At 42.1% G+C, this 17,138-nt stretch overlaps 1 protein-coding gene across 1 annotated transcript in view; it reads right to left on the bottom strand.

Annotated features, from left to right (window-relative positions):
• Nucleotides 1–14,517, bottom strand: part of rbm20 (RNA binding motif protein 20) — a 62,066-nt gene extending 47,549 nt beyond the window's left edge. Inside the window, exons 1-2 of the mRNA XM_071525068.1 lie at nucleotides 14,409–14,517; nucleotides 1,088–1,106 (exon numbers count right to left, since the gene is read on the bottom strand). Of these exons, the coding sequence (XP_071381169.1) occupies nucleotides 1,088–1,106; nucleotides 14,409–14,517 (128 nt within the window). The remainder of the gene's footprint in view (nucleotides 1–1,087; nucleotides 1,107–14,408) is intronic.
• Nucleotides 14,518–17,138: the final 2,621 nt, after the last annotated feature.

Below are 17,138 nucleotides of genomic sequence, written 5' to 3'. Positions count from 1 at the left end.
GGTTTATCTAAGTAGAGAAATTTGACAGATCCGATGGACTTACATAATGCATAGCTGTGCTGAAACTGTTACGTTTTTGCATTCGCAGTCACATCTTTTTAAGGAGTGCTATTAAGTTGCTAAAGTGCTGTGGATCAAGTTGTTAACCTTGTGGCCAGACCGCACTTTATTCTCTCTGTATCTAGGGTCAAATACCAATGTTTTATCGCCTTCACCCTTAGGCCGCATATGCCCCCCGAACATAAAAGCGCGGCTACCACAAATAGATGATTTACAATGCGTCATGTAAAAGCAACCAAAAAAAATCACTCCGGAGAGGGAAGCTTAGTGAAATACAGCATGAAAAACAGAGGAAAGAGGAAGAAATTAAATTCTCAGTGACATTAGAAACTCCCTGGAGTCAAATCTGCTGCAATAAGACTTAGCTGAACTACTGTGAAGCCATCCGGTCTGGTTGAATATCCCACATAAGGGAATACTTGAGTCTCAAAAGTAGGATTTAAGGATGTTTGGAAATACTAGATCCAGGAGAGGAAGAGGGAGAAATGGAGACGGGAAATCCAGGCAAAGGAGGCACAGCTACTTTTGATTAATTTAATTTTAATATGTTTGGGAATCCCAGAACCAGCAGGGAGAGAGAGAAGAGTGAGGCAGAGAAAGAAAGAGAAAGAGCAACACAGTCTCGTGAAATTTCATGAAAGGAGCATGAACTCTGAAACGCTTGTTACGTGTTGTGGACACGCATCATGTGAACGTTATGTTCTTTCACCACGAATTGGATTATGTGACATTAGTACAGATTGGACACGCATTTTCACCTGTTCCCCACATGAAAAGGTTTGCTAATGGTGACGTTTAGGCAAGTGAAATAATTTGGGTTAACGGTTAGGGTTAGGTTTGGGCAAGTAGAACTTTGGTTAAGGTTATGCAACTGAAACAGTTTGGTTATGGTTTTGGTCATGGGTAAATAAAAATAAGTTTTGCTAAAAATGAGAACGTCACTCACAGAAGAAAACTAGAAAACTAGAAGACCCGGGATTTCAATCTGGGTCGTCAGATTTGAAGGTAAATGTAAACACCAATCCACCCACTGTTTCCACCTGTTTCTAGTAGTGTCTCCAATCCCTTTGTGGTAGGAAATCCTACTTCTCTCACTTTTATTTGCATTTTAAGCCATCGTGCTCATTTCATAAAAGTTTGACAATGAAAGTCTGACCACTGTAACTCCCTTTTGTTGTTTTATTTGCACCATAAAGTCAGTGACGTTTGGAGCACACTGCTCTTCTTCAGACTTCAGAAATAAAATTTTAAGAGACCAGACTCAAAACAGAGAAAGAGATGAAGAGAGAGAAATTGATACAGGGAGACAGAGACTGTTGCTGAATCCGTAAAAACAAGCTGCTAAAAATGCGAGGGTTAGGAGTTCATGTCCTGTCTCAAGTCTTGAGGCACAAGTCTCAAGTCAAGTCCCAAGTCTAAATCTAGATTACCAAGTCAAGTTCAAGTCAAGCCCATGTCATTAATGTCAAGACTCAAGTCTCAATGTAGAACACGTCAAGTCAAGTCAGAACAAATCAAGAGTCCAGCATCAATTTCATAAACTAAATAGAATAGAATAGAAAGAGAATAGAAGACAAAGAAAACTAAATATCAATGCATTATGGTTTTAACAGGATAAAAACTTGGTAAGAGCATCATGACTTTGATTTCTATAATCAGTTTCAGCTTCAATAAATTCAATCATTCCATACAAAGTCAGAAAACAGAATTTAAATTCAGTCGTCTGCTGGAACAAATCTCATCACTTTCAATCCAAGTCATTTACACACACACACAAGATCTTTTGTCAAGACTTTAAAAACCTTTTCAAGTCATCACAGTACAAGTCAAAGTCAAGTCCCAAGTCACCAGAACCCAAGCCAAGTCAAGTTTCAAGTCTTCTCAAGTCATGCAAGGTACTCTCAGGTGCTTTGGATCAAATGTTACACGTTATTCAGTGAGAGAAGGAGACACAGAGACTCGTTGCTGAATTGCGTCCAAGATCTGAACACGCAGCACATCACACCGCCACTGCAATGCATCCAACATCTTAACACTTCACACAGTTATGAGTAGGCTTGACATCATATTAACCATTTAACACAGCAAAGCCTGAGCCGGGTGACTTTTTTATTTTTTCCCCTATTGGATGATAATGAAAAGCTTAGTGGCCAGACAAACTGATAGATAGCAGGTAGATAGCCGGACCCCCCGCTGACGGGACGGGGGGCCGCTCGCTAAAAGGATCCTCACTCTGACTGCGACAGAATTCAAGCCTTAATTCTATAATCGCCGATAGTCTGGCTCTGTTGGTTTATGTAACCCACTAACGACAAATTCTCGGTGGTGGGTGTCACCATCGATTGACTGGCACAAAGTGTATCTATCTATCTATCTATCTATCTATCTATCTATCTATTTTCCCCTCATGTGTTCTTGGGTGGGCCCTGCCTCGTCCAAAATAGATGGGATCGCATTAACAGGGAGATTATCACCACACAATAACATACGTTCATTATAAGTAATAGCTTTTGCCAGATGACCAGCGTCTATATTCTGCCCCCTCTAAAAAAAGTCCACAGGCGCACATACAGTATAGATACATACACAACCCACTAACACAACCCCCCCCACACACACACACACACTGCCCCGCCCGCACATACAAATACAGACAGAGGCAAACCCCAAGTGTTATACGGGCTGTTAATGAAACTTTTCTGTTCGGGCAAAAATAAATTGCGAGGAACACGGTGTGACTGTTGCGCAGCCGTTCTCAGCTTTTGGCACACCAGGTACTTGCAGTGAGCTCCGACCGTAAATATAAACTCCACAGTCACAGTAATAGCCTCCTTCCGCTCATCGAGGCTATATCCGTGTTTCCTCTGAGTGCTGCCGTAATGTGTGCAGACGATTAGATAGATCCACTGAGGTGAAAAATCTCTATTTCCAGTGAGACCTGAAGAGGCAACAAGCATCATGACAAACTGAAGCGTTGTGAAGCGAAGTGAAAAATGTAATCAAAATCACATTAATGGTAGGCATGATGTCGAAATTCACCATATGGGCAATGTTGCACAACATTATATGTCCCTCCTGTAGCAAGGATGTCAATATGACCAATTGGAAGGCGTATTAAAGTTGGGTTACATTAATTTGCAACTTTTGTGATGCGTGTGTGTGTGTGTGTGTGTGGGTATGACTTAAGTCACTTTCAGGGACACACACCAGACTTAAAACCAGTTGATTGGGGACGGCTTGTGCAATTGGGGACAAAAGCCATGTCCCCAATTGGTAAAAAGCTGATTTTTGGGTCAGTGGTTAAGGTTAGGGTTAGGGTTAGGGTAAGCCTCCAGGAAATGAATCTATGTAAATACCCCAAAAGTGACTTAAGTAAGTGTGTGTGTGTGTGCGTGTGTGTGTGTGTGTGTGTGTGTGAAAATGCCCATGAAATTACAAAAAGAGGGGGCAAAAAATACCTCTGACACTAATAGTGCCCTTTTTTTTTTGAGATGTCAAAAATGCTACTTCTGTCCCTTATGGGCCACCATAGGCAATTTGTTTCCGCCTATGACAGGGGGATTCTTTACAGTGCATTCTGGGTGAGAAAAGTGGAGCGTTTTTTGACCAGAAAACAACCGAGTACGCAGCCTGAAGCAGCAGAAACTGTTGGCACCGTGGAAAATATCGCAGTAGAGGAAAATATCAACCAACAAAAAACTCTGCATCCTCAAAAAATAAAACAACCAATATTGTAAAAAAAAAACTCAACAACTGTGGGGTGGAAAATGGACTGGGTGGGGGCAGAGAGGAGAAAAACAGCTCCATCCTCTGCTGCCAGTTTCCAGCAGTGGGAAAGAAGTGTTGGATGTGTGGTTTATTATGATTTAACATAAAGCAAATCTTAGTGGGACAAATTGAGTGTTTATATAACAACATAGGGTAATAAAATACCCTCTGAAAAAAAACACACATTTCTTACCCTGCAGTGTGTGTGTGCGTGTGTGTGTGTGTGCGTGTGTGTGTGCACCTGTGTGTGTGTGAGGGGGTTTAAATTTGATTTCCTGTATTCTGGTCCTCTCACCATGTAGATGAAAGCAAGATGCCTTTGGGGTGAGCACACGTGCTGCAAACTCCCGGCCTCAGCTGTTGGTGCCGGCCTAACGGAGCAGGACTGAAACAGGGAGGGTTTATCTGTCACTAAGACGCCCCTACTCTCCTACTGTTAAACCTGGGGGGCAACACACATTCAGTACATTCCCCGCATTCGTAGCCGAGGCGGTTCATTGAACTCTGTGTGTGATGGGTAACCTTGCGCTGGCGGCGGCCGCGGCGGTGTAGCTTTGGTGTTAGCATAGCATGCTAACCTGGGAGGAATTTAAATAATTTTGCTGCTTCATCAGATACAAATCAAGGTATAAGGTGTGCAACGCAAAAGCCGAATAAAAACAAAGTGAGTTAAAGAGTTGGCAAATTGAATCACAATTGCTTTAAGGGTTCGATCAATATGGGTTTATGAAGACTGACACTGCTGTTTTTGTATTAAAGCTGCCAATAACCAATATTTTGTGCCGAAATATTTACATTTCCCACTTTCATGCCAGAAAAATTACAAGTATTCAGTGTTTCCCTTCAGAACTGTATTCTTGTCAGGGTGGAAAACCATCTGAAAGAGCATTTACATCAGGTTACAACAGGTTTTACAGACTGATGATACATGTCTTTGAAGGCTAATACTGATATTTTTGTATTAAAGCTTCCAATAGCCAATACTGTGTGCTGAAATTCAACATCTTTCACTGTTTTCCCGGATAGTTCCTGTTCTTGTCAGCGAGGAAAAGCCTCTGAAACCGCATTGGGACGATGGGACAATAAAACTCTCCATTGAAACCCAGACTAATTAATACTAATTATTTTATGGGTTAGCAGCTCCACAAGGCTGATTGACCCACTGCACCTATTCAGCGTTAGGGAAACTGGGATACATTACATACTACCGCATATTAAGGAATACTTTACAAATGTCATTTCTATTTCATGTCAGGTTTTACAGACTGTTTTTATGTAGCTGTGGTCAGGGAGGCGCCTCCAACATATCTGCAGAGGATGACATGACTGGCTGATATCCAATGTTTCATAAAAGGTCAATATTGGCGAAGGCTGGTGTACAGGTGAAACGTGTTGACTGTGACTCCTAATAAACTCCCTGCTCATTCATTTTTTGACAGTGTTGGCTCTTCTAACAGATTTCACTCAGATTAATCAAATAGCAGATAAAACACAGCTTGGAGCCAGAAGGGCACAGGTGGCATGTTGGGCAGTTAGTTCTGCATGAAGGAATGTAAAATAACTCAGCGAGATCTGTCTAGTACAAAACCTCTCGACCGAAATGGAATCAATCACCAAAAGGGTGAAAAATTAAAGTGGACATTGATGGAATGGAATATGTGTTTTGGCTCTCCTGTAAACTTAGTCAAAGCTTACTCCAGACCCTCCTGGGTACCAAACCCTTGATTTCTTCAAGTTCTTTTATACTGTATGTATTGTATTTGGGGGAGGAAAGTAAAGCTGATTCTGAAAGAAAGAACGACAGAGAAGGAACTGGATAGACAACAAGTCGTAGTAGAAACGACTTGTTGATGGAACACTAGAACGTTTCATCTCTAATAATAGTCACTTAAGTGGTTATGTTAACATGACGCCCCCTTGCTTTTTCTTTTTTTGAATTTGTCAATGCAACTCTCCAAATTCTGGTTTAAACCAGGGATTGGTGCCTTGTCTGCAGGGCATGACTGGTGACTGATATGACTGATCGGTTTGTTGTTGAGATTTACAAGGCCAGATGATTTACTGAGTGATATAATCACACAGGAGAGGAAAGATGACACACACATTCACCTAGAGTCAAATGCATGTGAGTGAACCAGGGTTAGGGTCAATGCCCTATCAATAGAAGAAATCCAGGAAGTAAAGTGGTGTTTCTTTAAAATTCAAAAACTGGAAATGTTTTACAGTATATCCAATCTGTGAAGAAATAATTGAGAATCAGGGTGCAGTCATTATTATGTAAACTGCAGATTCAATGTACATTTAAAATGAATTGTCCCCAACGCACCAAATGGTGGCGTGTGTACCAAAAAGTGAGTGTGCATTCACAGTCAAGTGTACATGCGCACACAAATGTGCACACACACACACAAACACACACACACAAGGGAATTTGAAGGTCTCTCCCATAAAAGGACCACATAATGCCAGAAATGTTGGCCTTGGCAAACATCTGTTTACATCCTATTTTTACAGTCAAATAAAGTCTATATGTGATTTAATATGGAGTTTGCAGCCTCTGCCCTACATCTCCTGAGGGACGCTGCACTTCATTAGCCGCGTATGAACAGCCCCTTTAATTTTAGATTGTGTTTACACCGAGACCTTTAGACTCTGCCAGCTCATATATTTAAGCATTAAGGAGTGGGAAGGTAGCGATGAAGAGTTGATCCCAAAACAGTTGATTGATTGTCTCCTGTAGTCTGAGCTGAGGTCGACCCTGCTTAATGTCATAAAAACAACTCTTTGTCACCCACAGTTGTAATTGAATTTTTTCACTATGAAAGTTAATGGCTGGAAAATCTAGCGAACATAATTGGGGAGTTTCATTCCAAAATGAAATATCCACCATCTGAAAAATGTCACACCTACTCTGACAAATGATTGCCTGGCAGGAAAGTCACACTCAGAATATTACTGAAGGTATCAGCTATCTGAGCCCTTTACTTAGAAAACAGAAACATTTTGGAGGATGTAATTGGCTATTTTACTAATCCTGCTAATCTTTATCAGTGTCATGTTAGTCGGCCAGAGTGCACAGGACAGTATTAAATGGTTTCATTATTACAGTGTATCCAGTTTCTAGTGTGAATGTGTGTTGGAAGCATTAGTTGTGCATAGTTGATGGAATGTGAATTTTATAAGAGTCTGCTAGCAGCTAGTCAGCTGGCCAGCCATACATTTCAGTTATAGGAGTTTCCTGCTAATAAAATGACTTTGGGCTGTTGTAGTTGAGCCAAACAACTGATATTACAGTTGTTCATTTTGTATTACACAAAACATGTAATTTTACCATTGGCCAGCACATCATCTGATCCCCATGATAGAGTCATTTATACAGACCTCCAGAAATCAACCACAAAACTGTGATGATGTCAGGATTAACAGGAATATCCCTCTCGATCCAGTCCATGTAATGTGCAAATCTCACCGGTAAATATATATAGATGGGAAAATTTGGCGGCGCTGTTCTCTCATTGCTTTCTTTTAACCTTGATGCAGGGTATAAAGACAATGTAAGCCTCTTAAACTCTGTCCGTTCCCAATGTTCCAGATAGTTTAGCCCCGCTAAGTCTACCAACTCAACACCTGTAAACCCTTTTCCATCAGGACAAAGGACTGTATGCTTCAACATCACAACCGAGTTACAAGCCACGGGTGGTAACTTAGTGATACTAATCAAATTTGGCATCAAGAGGTCGCAGTATCTAACAGTGCTTTAAAGCAAAAGTAAAGGTACATTTAAATTCAAACTGTTCTTGAATGTATGCAATACGCACTACTGGAGCTATTATGGGAAACATGAGGCTCAGGAAACCAATATAAGCAGAGCAGTTCCAGGGCATTTAAAGCTGCACCAGGCAAGATGATTTTTTTAATGTAAAAATACAACTTACATAAAACACTTATCAGCTAAATCACAAAGTGGGGCTGCGATAGAGAAGAGCCTCACATCCCCACTAACTGAGACCCTGTAGATTCTCCCATTTTGTCCAATTATAATTATGAAACAAAGTGACAAATCACAAGACTGATGTCATGTTACAGGATTTCTGGGTTCTGAAATTCATATTTTTCAAATAGTTCCCTCTCACCGCCATTTGGAGCCGCCAACGTGTGGTAGCTGCCTAATACAGCTTTGACACTATAAAGGCCAGGCTTTGAACCCCATACTGTGGCCAAGTGATGTTCAGAGGTGTCAGAACTACACAGCAATGATGTCTCCATCCAGTGTCATATGTTGGTTAAGGGGGTGATTTCAACAATTCTATTCTACCAAAACGCCAATGAATAAGCGTTGCACCAATTGTTCAAACTTTAGTCTCATCCACAAAGGTGCTGACTGGCTCGATAGTTTCTTTTGTTTCTTTCTTCTCTTTTGTTGACTTGAGCAACAGCAGACTCTCTGAATCGCTTGGCAAAATCTGAAAAGTGGGCGGGACGCGATTCAGAAGTCAGGAACCAGGCTAACCCTCTCTCTCTCTCTCTAGTGCAGCCCCACTTTCTGGTATAAGACGGGTGTATTTTTACATGAAAATCTTGCCTAGCGCAGCTTTAATCAGGATGCTCCATGTCAGCAGGAGAAGTGGAGGACAGCGTGGCCATATGAGTCCCCCGCCTGGTGCCACGGACCTGTCAGCCATTTAACATCAAGATTAGCCCCAGTTGCTGCCACGTGTCAACACAGCAATGAACACATGCTCAGGGTGGTGGAGGGGGAGGAGGGGGTGGAGTGGTAGAGGCACAATAAATATACAATTTCTGTAAGCGAAGAGGGAATAAAATCATCTCACCTACAAATAGGGCCGTAGCATGACCAGCCTGCTGCTGCCTATATAGCTGCACTGCTGGAGAAGAGATAGCATCTAGCCCCAGGGGCAGTTAGCACATTATGCTAATGTCACCAGCCTCCTCCTAATGGTATTTCAAAATACATTTTGTAAGAGGCGACAGGCACGTCGAGCATTGTTTATACTGCCTTGTCTCTTCATACCGCCGCCCGCCTGCATGGGAAACTATTGGCCGCCACGGAGCAGCAGGATTACAAAACCACCTGTGCCCTTCTCTGAGATAACAAAATAAAACGTCCAGGGCATTTATTTTGCTTAGCCTCGTTCAAACAAACGACGTGGTTTTCAAAGGAGCCCCCCCCCAACTGTCACTGAGCTGTAAAGCTAGCTCGCTAATCAATCGTCACGTCTAAGTCCACACCAGCACCGGCGGGCAGAGCCGGGTGAGGTGTGGGAAAGCCCGCTAGATTAGATTTGGTTAATGACCTCTGGTGGGACGGGACTCCAGCATTCACTTCACTTCACCAGTCATGTTAAACAACCCTTGGAGATTTGTTCTGTTATTATTTTGTAAACATTTTTATGATCAACAGACAGATAGAGAGATAGAGAGAGAGACAGACAGACAGACACACACACACACACACACAGACACACACAGACACACACAGACACAGACAGATAGATAGACAGATAGATAGATAGATAGATAGATAGATAGATAGATAGATAACAGAAGATTTCTCATAGATAATTAAATCATGTCTCCCTCTCAAGGCAGCAAAAATCATATTTAGTGCAACCAAAACACAAGGCACCAAATTCTGCTCATAAATGATATTGTCACATCACATGACTTGAATAACAAAACCATTCAGTATATGTTTTCCATATACCTATACTTCCGAGGACCAGTAGCAATGTTTTAAGCCAGCCATGGTTAAGTAAGAGGTTATTGGGCAATGGACTACAAACCATGCTGATGCTGCTGAAATTGTCCTGACACCAATGACATGTGACGTAACCAGCAGCTTTTACAACTAACAAACAAGCGTTTCGAAGAAAGGCAACGGAAGAACTGGAAAATTCATTCCATGCTGCTTTACTGCAAAGAACACCATTTATAGTGACGCTCAGTGCTAGAAAGGCAATATAAAAACATTTGGTGTCTTCAGGTCGTGTTGTGGAGTCCAGACATGGCCTCACCGGCACCACAGTCTGAGATAAAAAAAAAAAAAAACAACAACCCGTAAACACAACAGCAACACCTCCAGCAAAGCAGGAGAAAAGGAGAGGTGACAAGAAAGCACAACTCTTCACGATTTACCTTTCCTGTGGCATTTTCACACGTCGGTGCTACTGAAGCAGGGCCTGAGCTACAGGACAGCAATCACTTAAAAGGTCCAGTAAGGTAAGATAGACAGTGTTCCCAGTGGGCTACTTTGTGGCCATCAGTGGAGCCTACTGAGAGGTCAGAGGCAACTTCCCCTCCAGTGACAAGCTGCCTGAGTGATATAGAGGCAGCAGCTGGGGAAGAGGGGGATGATGAGGAGAGCGAAAGAGAAAAAAAAGGGGGGAAGGGGCAATGGCAAAGGTGAAAACAATGCCGAGACAAACATGTTGACAGTGCTTCGCTAATACATCTGTCCACAAACCTGTTGAAGCACAATCCATCATGAAGCAGTCGTCACCAAGCCTGAAGACACCAAGAAAACAACTTGTAGCTTAATTTATTTTCAACCCGGTCCAGTTTTTCCATTTTTCCCATCATGTTCCATCATACTGATCAATTCTGACCAAAATCTTACATCTTGCTTGCCTTGCCTGCTCCTATAGGGCCAATGGACACTGCAAAAATCAACCGCAAAAGCACCCAAAATATATGTTTAAAGTTTATTAAAGTGTATATGTTTAATTTTCAGTTTAGCCATGACAAGTTTCACTCATTTACAATGCCAAATGCAGACAGGCAGCCACATCCAGCCAGCTTAGAGTAAACAAGGAAGAGCTAAAGCAACAACCAAGGTGACATCAAAACTGTATCAGAAAGACATGACTTTAAATCATTTAATTTCACATCTTTCTATCAATATGTCTCAAGCAATGAATATGTTGAAAAAGGCATTTTGGGTTCAATTTGGAGCGTCCATTGGGCCTATAGGACTGTATTGGAGAGCCGTGCACAGAGTAGTAGTAGTAATCAAGTATTCCTACTATTATTACTTCAAGCTGGTTACAACAAAAGCCCAGAATTGCTCGCAAATACAATTCAAGGCAGATCTGGTTGTATTGTGCTATGGATTTTATATTTACAGCAAATCAGTGGCTTTCTGGGATTATAGACTGAGTTGAAATGCACAGAACTGAAAGTTGAGTTTTGGTATCTGAAGGCTCATGTGGAGAGAGCGGGTTTTTATAGGACTAGAGAGCAGAACAGAAGAACTTGAGACTGCAACCTGCATCCTGTAACAGTATCAGTGAAAAGACTCTGACAGGTGCTGAGACGCCAAGCAGGATTACATCAGACCTCTGACTCAACACAAAGAACAAACAACGAGGCCCCCGTGCAGCAGGGTCAAAGTGGACAAACAGCTTCATTGAGAATAAATTCACTGAAAATATATGACAAGTTTGGCTCCAAAATGAGAAAAAAGTGACATGTTTTTAATATAAGTTATAATACTTTTAAAAGATACAAGGCAACTTAAGACCTTGGTTGACGAAATGATAACACTTTTACAAACTAAACTCTAAATTTTAGAGATATTGAATGATACACTTCAGGTAATGATTTTTTTATTTTTTTATTTGGATATATAGTGATTTTAAAACGAGCTTCATTTGGTTAAGCACTTGTAGAAAGGGATTAATGGCTTCAGGATCTTTTCAACTGTCTCACATCAGCTCCACTGATTAGATACTGGTCACAAATAGCATTGGAGAGTGCTAAAAGATAAGATAAACACACAAAAAGAGGAAGAGTGAGCATTTCTTATCTATTAAGTAGTGGGTTCAGTCATGGGTTATTGTGTGCTATCTTATTAGTCTTGCAGCAAATCACAATTTACAGCCAAAGTTCAATTTTGTAGTTTTTCAAGTTGATATTTTCCAATACTTGTATAGTAACTACATTTGTAATTGTAATATAAATGTAAATGCAATGTAAATACAACTGTAACTCCAACGTAACTACAGTATAATTGCAAAGTACTTGCAATGTCATAACTGTACCAGTATAGTAACTACAATGAAATGGTAAAGTATTTGCCGTGTAATTACAGTGACACTAACGTGAAACCTAATGCACATGGCTTACAGCAGTTGTGTATTTAAAGACCTTTATGGGTTTATAGTCTAGCCTCAAACTGAGTGTCTCATCCATGACAAGCAACAGCGAAGAATCCTCTGAAGACTCCTTACTGACAGACACAAAAACGTAAGAAAGCCCGCTGGATGTCAGGTGGGCCTACACACACACACACATATATACATAAATTGTTGATGATCTAAAATAGAAGCAGCGCACTGCAAAGCCATAAATGGACCGCTCTAACCTTTCACTTTCTAGCTCAGCAAGCAAGCGAACCAACATGGCGCCAGCAGCACGTAGGCGCGTACAAATACACACTCTCGCAATTCACTCTTATTCATTCTCGCTCCAGTGTTAGTCCATGGCAAATCTTTGACCAACAAAGTCAGCGCTAATCCTGTTGTAAACCCAACAGCATCCAGTAAATGCCACACGGCGAAGCTACAAGGAGCTGCACCGTGTTCTCTAATGCCGATCTGAAATCCAACCGCCGAGAAAAATCCCATACCTGTCCCCACCACTGATAGCCAATAATACAAGTCTAATTAAAGAGAAAAAAAAGAAGCGTTCAATTATCAGTTAATATGTGTTGCTGTAAAGAAAATTCTCATATAAGTCAACGCAATAGACAGAATACAGTAAGCTGCAGTGTAGAGCTGAGTTTTGCTGTGGCCCGTTCGCTCCATGATCACGCAGCAGATCTCTTTATATCGTTTACAGCTCTTTCTGTTGGATTACGGTTAAGCTGCGAGAAATGCAGTGTGTCTCAAAACCCCAGCCAGTGCTGAGATACAGCTATATGGTGAGGCTGACAAACTCCAAATCAGGCGTTCATGTAAGGCCTTACAGCAATTTCCACAGCAAGAGGCCTCCGTTGGCTTGCATGACTTCACTACATGCGTTTCTATATTAGAAATGAAATTCCCAGTGCCATATAAGTGCATGTATTTGTTTTATGCATGCCAACCTAATTTAAAAGTGCCAACCTAGTCTAAAAGTTCTTTATCTACAAATACACACTCATCTGATTTTCAATAGTCACTTTGATCCAATAAACATCACTATCTAAAAAGTTAATGCGTTTGACCCAGCTGAACAAGGTCAATAAACTACATTGTTGTATATTAAGTCAATGCCATTTATTTTTTCCTAGGTGGACATTATAGTCTTAAAAGTAACAATGATATAGACTATAAAACATTTTAAACACTTTTTTATACAAGCAAACCCTTGCATATATTACGGCAATTTAAAAAAAAAAAATACTTCTGAGACATGTGCATGTAAAATCTCAGTATTCAAATATATCTTAAAAAAATTAAAATTCTTAGTGATACACTTAATTTTCCTTAATGTACACACATGCGATAGTACCAAAATGTGCAGTATATTCTTCTCTTCTCCTATTTGAAAAAAGCTACAACCAAACAGATGATTCAGTGGCTGATAACAAAACGCAGTGAAACATGAGTTTGATTTACAGCCGAGAATATTTTTTCTCTTTTGACAAGACCTCTAGTAACACTTAATTTTGAGGAGGTAAAAACAAGAAAGAAACAAAACAAGGTCTGTTAGTTGCAAGGCTGTATCATTACTTGTGTGTAATACAAATTCCTGCAATGAGTGCCAATATATTATCTCCAAACATACTCATCTAATTTTAATGTCTTAATCTACTCTCATCTTCAAAGAGTCACAACTACACCTAGTCTTTACTTCCAACACAAACGGTGTGTTTTGTAAGAAACTCACCATTTGTTTTGTTTTTTTTTGCTTTTAAATTCTCTTAAAAGGAATATATAAAAAAGAATAGATAATAGAGAGATAAATTAAGCTGTCATTATTAATTATTCAATCAAGACTGTAATACCAATCTCTGAGCCTGTTTCAGTGGATGAATGTATTCCAAATAGGTCAATGTGTTTAAAATAAAAACATCCAATTTAAAACCTTGAACAAACCTTTTATATTAGGTTTATTCACACTCTTCTTTATATTTGCCTTTTTCCACTGTAAAACTACGTCGTAGCGCACGGCACTCGACGGGTCGGCATGAAATAACCCAGTGCTTCATGGGAAATATTACGGACATTTATTCTTGAGTAAGACTGCAAACGATAGCTTAACTGAAATCAATTTTGGGGCCAGAAACGCTGCGGGTGATTTCCGTGCGGCCACATCCATCTCTCAAGGCCCAGCAAGGAGAATTTCCTTTCCTCCTTCACAGCCGAAGACATTCCAGCACAGATATAATTCATCTTCCACAGATACTTCCCACCAACACAGCTACTTATGAAAAGATATATATTCATGAATGCCATCTCCCAAATCCCCCTTGAACAAATTAATTTTTCATACAGCGACTGTGCGTTAACAGCCATGGCGCACATGAATATATATTTAAATCTTCCTATTTCCCCCTTACCTCTGCAAGAGTTCACGGGATGCCTTGGGGTTGTATCCGCCACCTCCTTGTCCTTTCCCCAACATTTTTGTCTGGCCGGTCTTGACACTTTCGATGCCACTCGTCCGATCCCAGGCCTGCTGCATGGCAAAACAAACTCCCTAGCACCACCTGCAGCCTTCACACCCTGACCCCCCCCCCCCCCCCCCCACACACACACACACACACACACACCAACCACCCCACCCCCCCTCAAAAATAACTAGCACGGTCCAAAGACAGCGAATCCTGATGAGGCAACTTTCTCTACCCCACTCTCTCTTTCTCTCCCCCACCCCCCCCACCCCTCTCTGCTGCAATGAACAGATGACAGGGAGGCCGGCCGGCGGGCTGGAGCGGAGAAGCCGGCTGCAGAGCGCTTTGGCGGGGGTCGCTCCCTCTCTGCCGCCCCCCTGATCGACAGCAGCAGTGGCAGCAAAAGCCCCCCTTCAGCTTCAGCCCCTATAACGCTCTCTTTCCCTATAGCGCTACACACACACACACACTTTCCCCAGGACTTTCCTTTTCTTCCCCCCCCCCTCTTCTCTCCAGTCTCAAAAACACAGGGGCAAAAACCAGAGCAGAGCCCCTTCAAAGGGGAAACAGGAGGCTGAGTGAAGATTTAGAGGAAGCGACAGAAGAGGTGGGCTCGGGGGACGGCGGGGAGGGGGGGGGTTGAGTTGAAAGGCGCTGCTGGACCAATTGGGAGTCCCTGCCTGGGACGGCTCCACGCGGTGCAACAACAAGGACAAGAGAGTCCCTCCGGCCACTGCTGATTATCACCTCTACACACACACACACACACACACACACACTCACACAGCCTGGCCGGTGAAGGGGATGCGCCGGGGTGCTGGGAATGCCATCAGTCACTCAGTAGGTGTCGGGATCAATTTAGCTGCTGCTTCATTGGAGGGTTCCAGTCTCCAGGCCCCAGGACAGTGTCAGATTATTCACATTTAGTGGTGGCACGACTGTCTGAGGTTTCACATCTGTGAGCCAAAAGGTGGGGCCCGTTCGCTAATAAATCAATCAGGGGGAAGAACAGTACTGAGTGAGAGAGGGTCGGCGAGCCCCGAGGAGCACACTGCACCCCGAAGGGAAGAGCCGGGATCCTGCTTGAAGTGTTGGCTTGTTGGATGGTTTGTTGGTTGAATCAGGAAATGGTCATTTGGCAAGGGGTGGGAGGGGGTTAATATTGTGACTGGCAACCTAGGCTGTTTCCACAGGATTAGTCTGAGAATCTAAGCATCGAAGCTTGGATTTCCTCTTCAGGTTGCCAGATGTAGTGGCACAATAGCTGCTTTCACAAGTAGAATAGAGTATAAACAGTGTCTCTTTCTTCAGACCTAAAATCTGGCTCCAAACAAAAAAAAAAGTCCACAAAATGATTTCCATCATTTGAAAATATATATACAGTACGTACTCTTAAAAAAGGATTGATAGCACAAAATTCAAACAAATTGAGGAACTTTTTAAGGGATAGTAGATAACTGAAGTCCTCTGTTGACAAAATGCTCCAATGCACAATATAGCATGGTGAAAATTGGCCCAGTTTAGTGCATGTGGCTCAGTAACTCTTACTGTCTTTCTCAAATGTGTCTTGTGTATTTCACAGTTGCTCTCTTCTATAGATGGACGGACATTCTTGTTCTGCTCAAATCTCAGCTGACTGCTGGGACCTGATTTATCAACTGATAAATCACGGTGGACCTTCTCCCATGCAGCCGCTGTCCTGGATAGGAGGCATTCTCTCCATCTTCACATCATCTGTGTCAATGATGAATGGCAAACTTCAGCAAACATCTGACAAATTCCTTGTTGACAACCACCGGGAAACTCTCGCTACGCATTGTGTACGTGTGCACGCATGCGTGTATATGTGTGACAACTCTACATAACAATCCACCCCCCCTGCCCCCCCCCCATTTATTTTTGGCCCTGTGAGAAAACAGATACCACTGTAGTATGAAGTGGTTTCTATAATGGTGCGTGCCGGGATGACTCATTAAGCATCGCAGTAAGAGAGATGAATTACAATGAAACTGTTTTCATCCAGTGAGTCTCCTGCTGTCTGCCAAAACCATAAAACTGGAAAGTTTTCCTCCACAGATGTTCTACCAGGATGTTCCTTATTCAGACGTTCCCTCCTCTTTTACTCTGCATGAGTGCGAGTCTAGTCAAATTTATTCATAAGATACAATAGTTTCTCAAGCAGGTTTTTCTTCAAATGTTTCCCAGAGGACAATACACAAAAGAGCAATGACAACTTCAAGATGTGGGGCCAATTGTGTGTGTGTGTGTGTGTGTGTGTGTGTGTGTGTGTGTGTGTGTGTGAGTGTGTGTGTGTGTGTGCCTGTGTGTGTCCGCACATGTATGAGAGCACTTGGCAACACCAAGGCATGTAGTCGATATTAGGAAATGTAGGGGTCACTGGGGTTTCTAGTTTTACAAGGCTAAAGGCACAAGGAGACGTTCTGTCCTTTGTGCTAATCTTAGCCAATGAAAAATGGAATGGCAACAAAACATCTCCGTATCGCTATCCCTATCATGTTTTGTGCCACAATAATTCAGCGAAACGTAGACAACCATAACAATCCGTTGCGAGTTGGCATTTGCCAAATGCCGGAGTAAGACTGTGTTAAGTAAGGAGCGACTCCCTTTCCAGGCGATCCGTTTTCCAGAAAACGCTCCGGCTGCAGCTGGGAATGCCACTCTGGAGCTTGGA

This window comes from Centroberyx affinis, unplaced genomic scaffold (assembly GCF_046629955.1).
Source record: "Centroberyx affinis isolate AG114_WGS23_722 - 3 ecotype Tasmania unplaced genomic scaffold, CSIRO-AGI_Caff_v1 ptg001260l_1, whole genome shotgun sequence".
NCBI lineage: Eukaryota > Metazoa > Chordata > Actinopteri > Beryciformes > Berycidae > Centroberyx > Centroberyx affinis.
The sequence above is the reverse complement of the archived record's forward strand: the minus strand, read 5'-3'. Positions and strand labels throughout refer to the sequence as shown.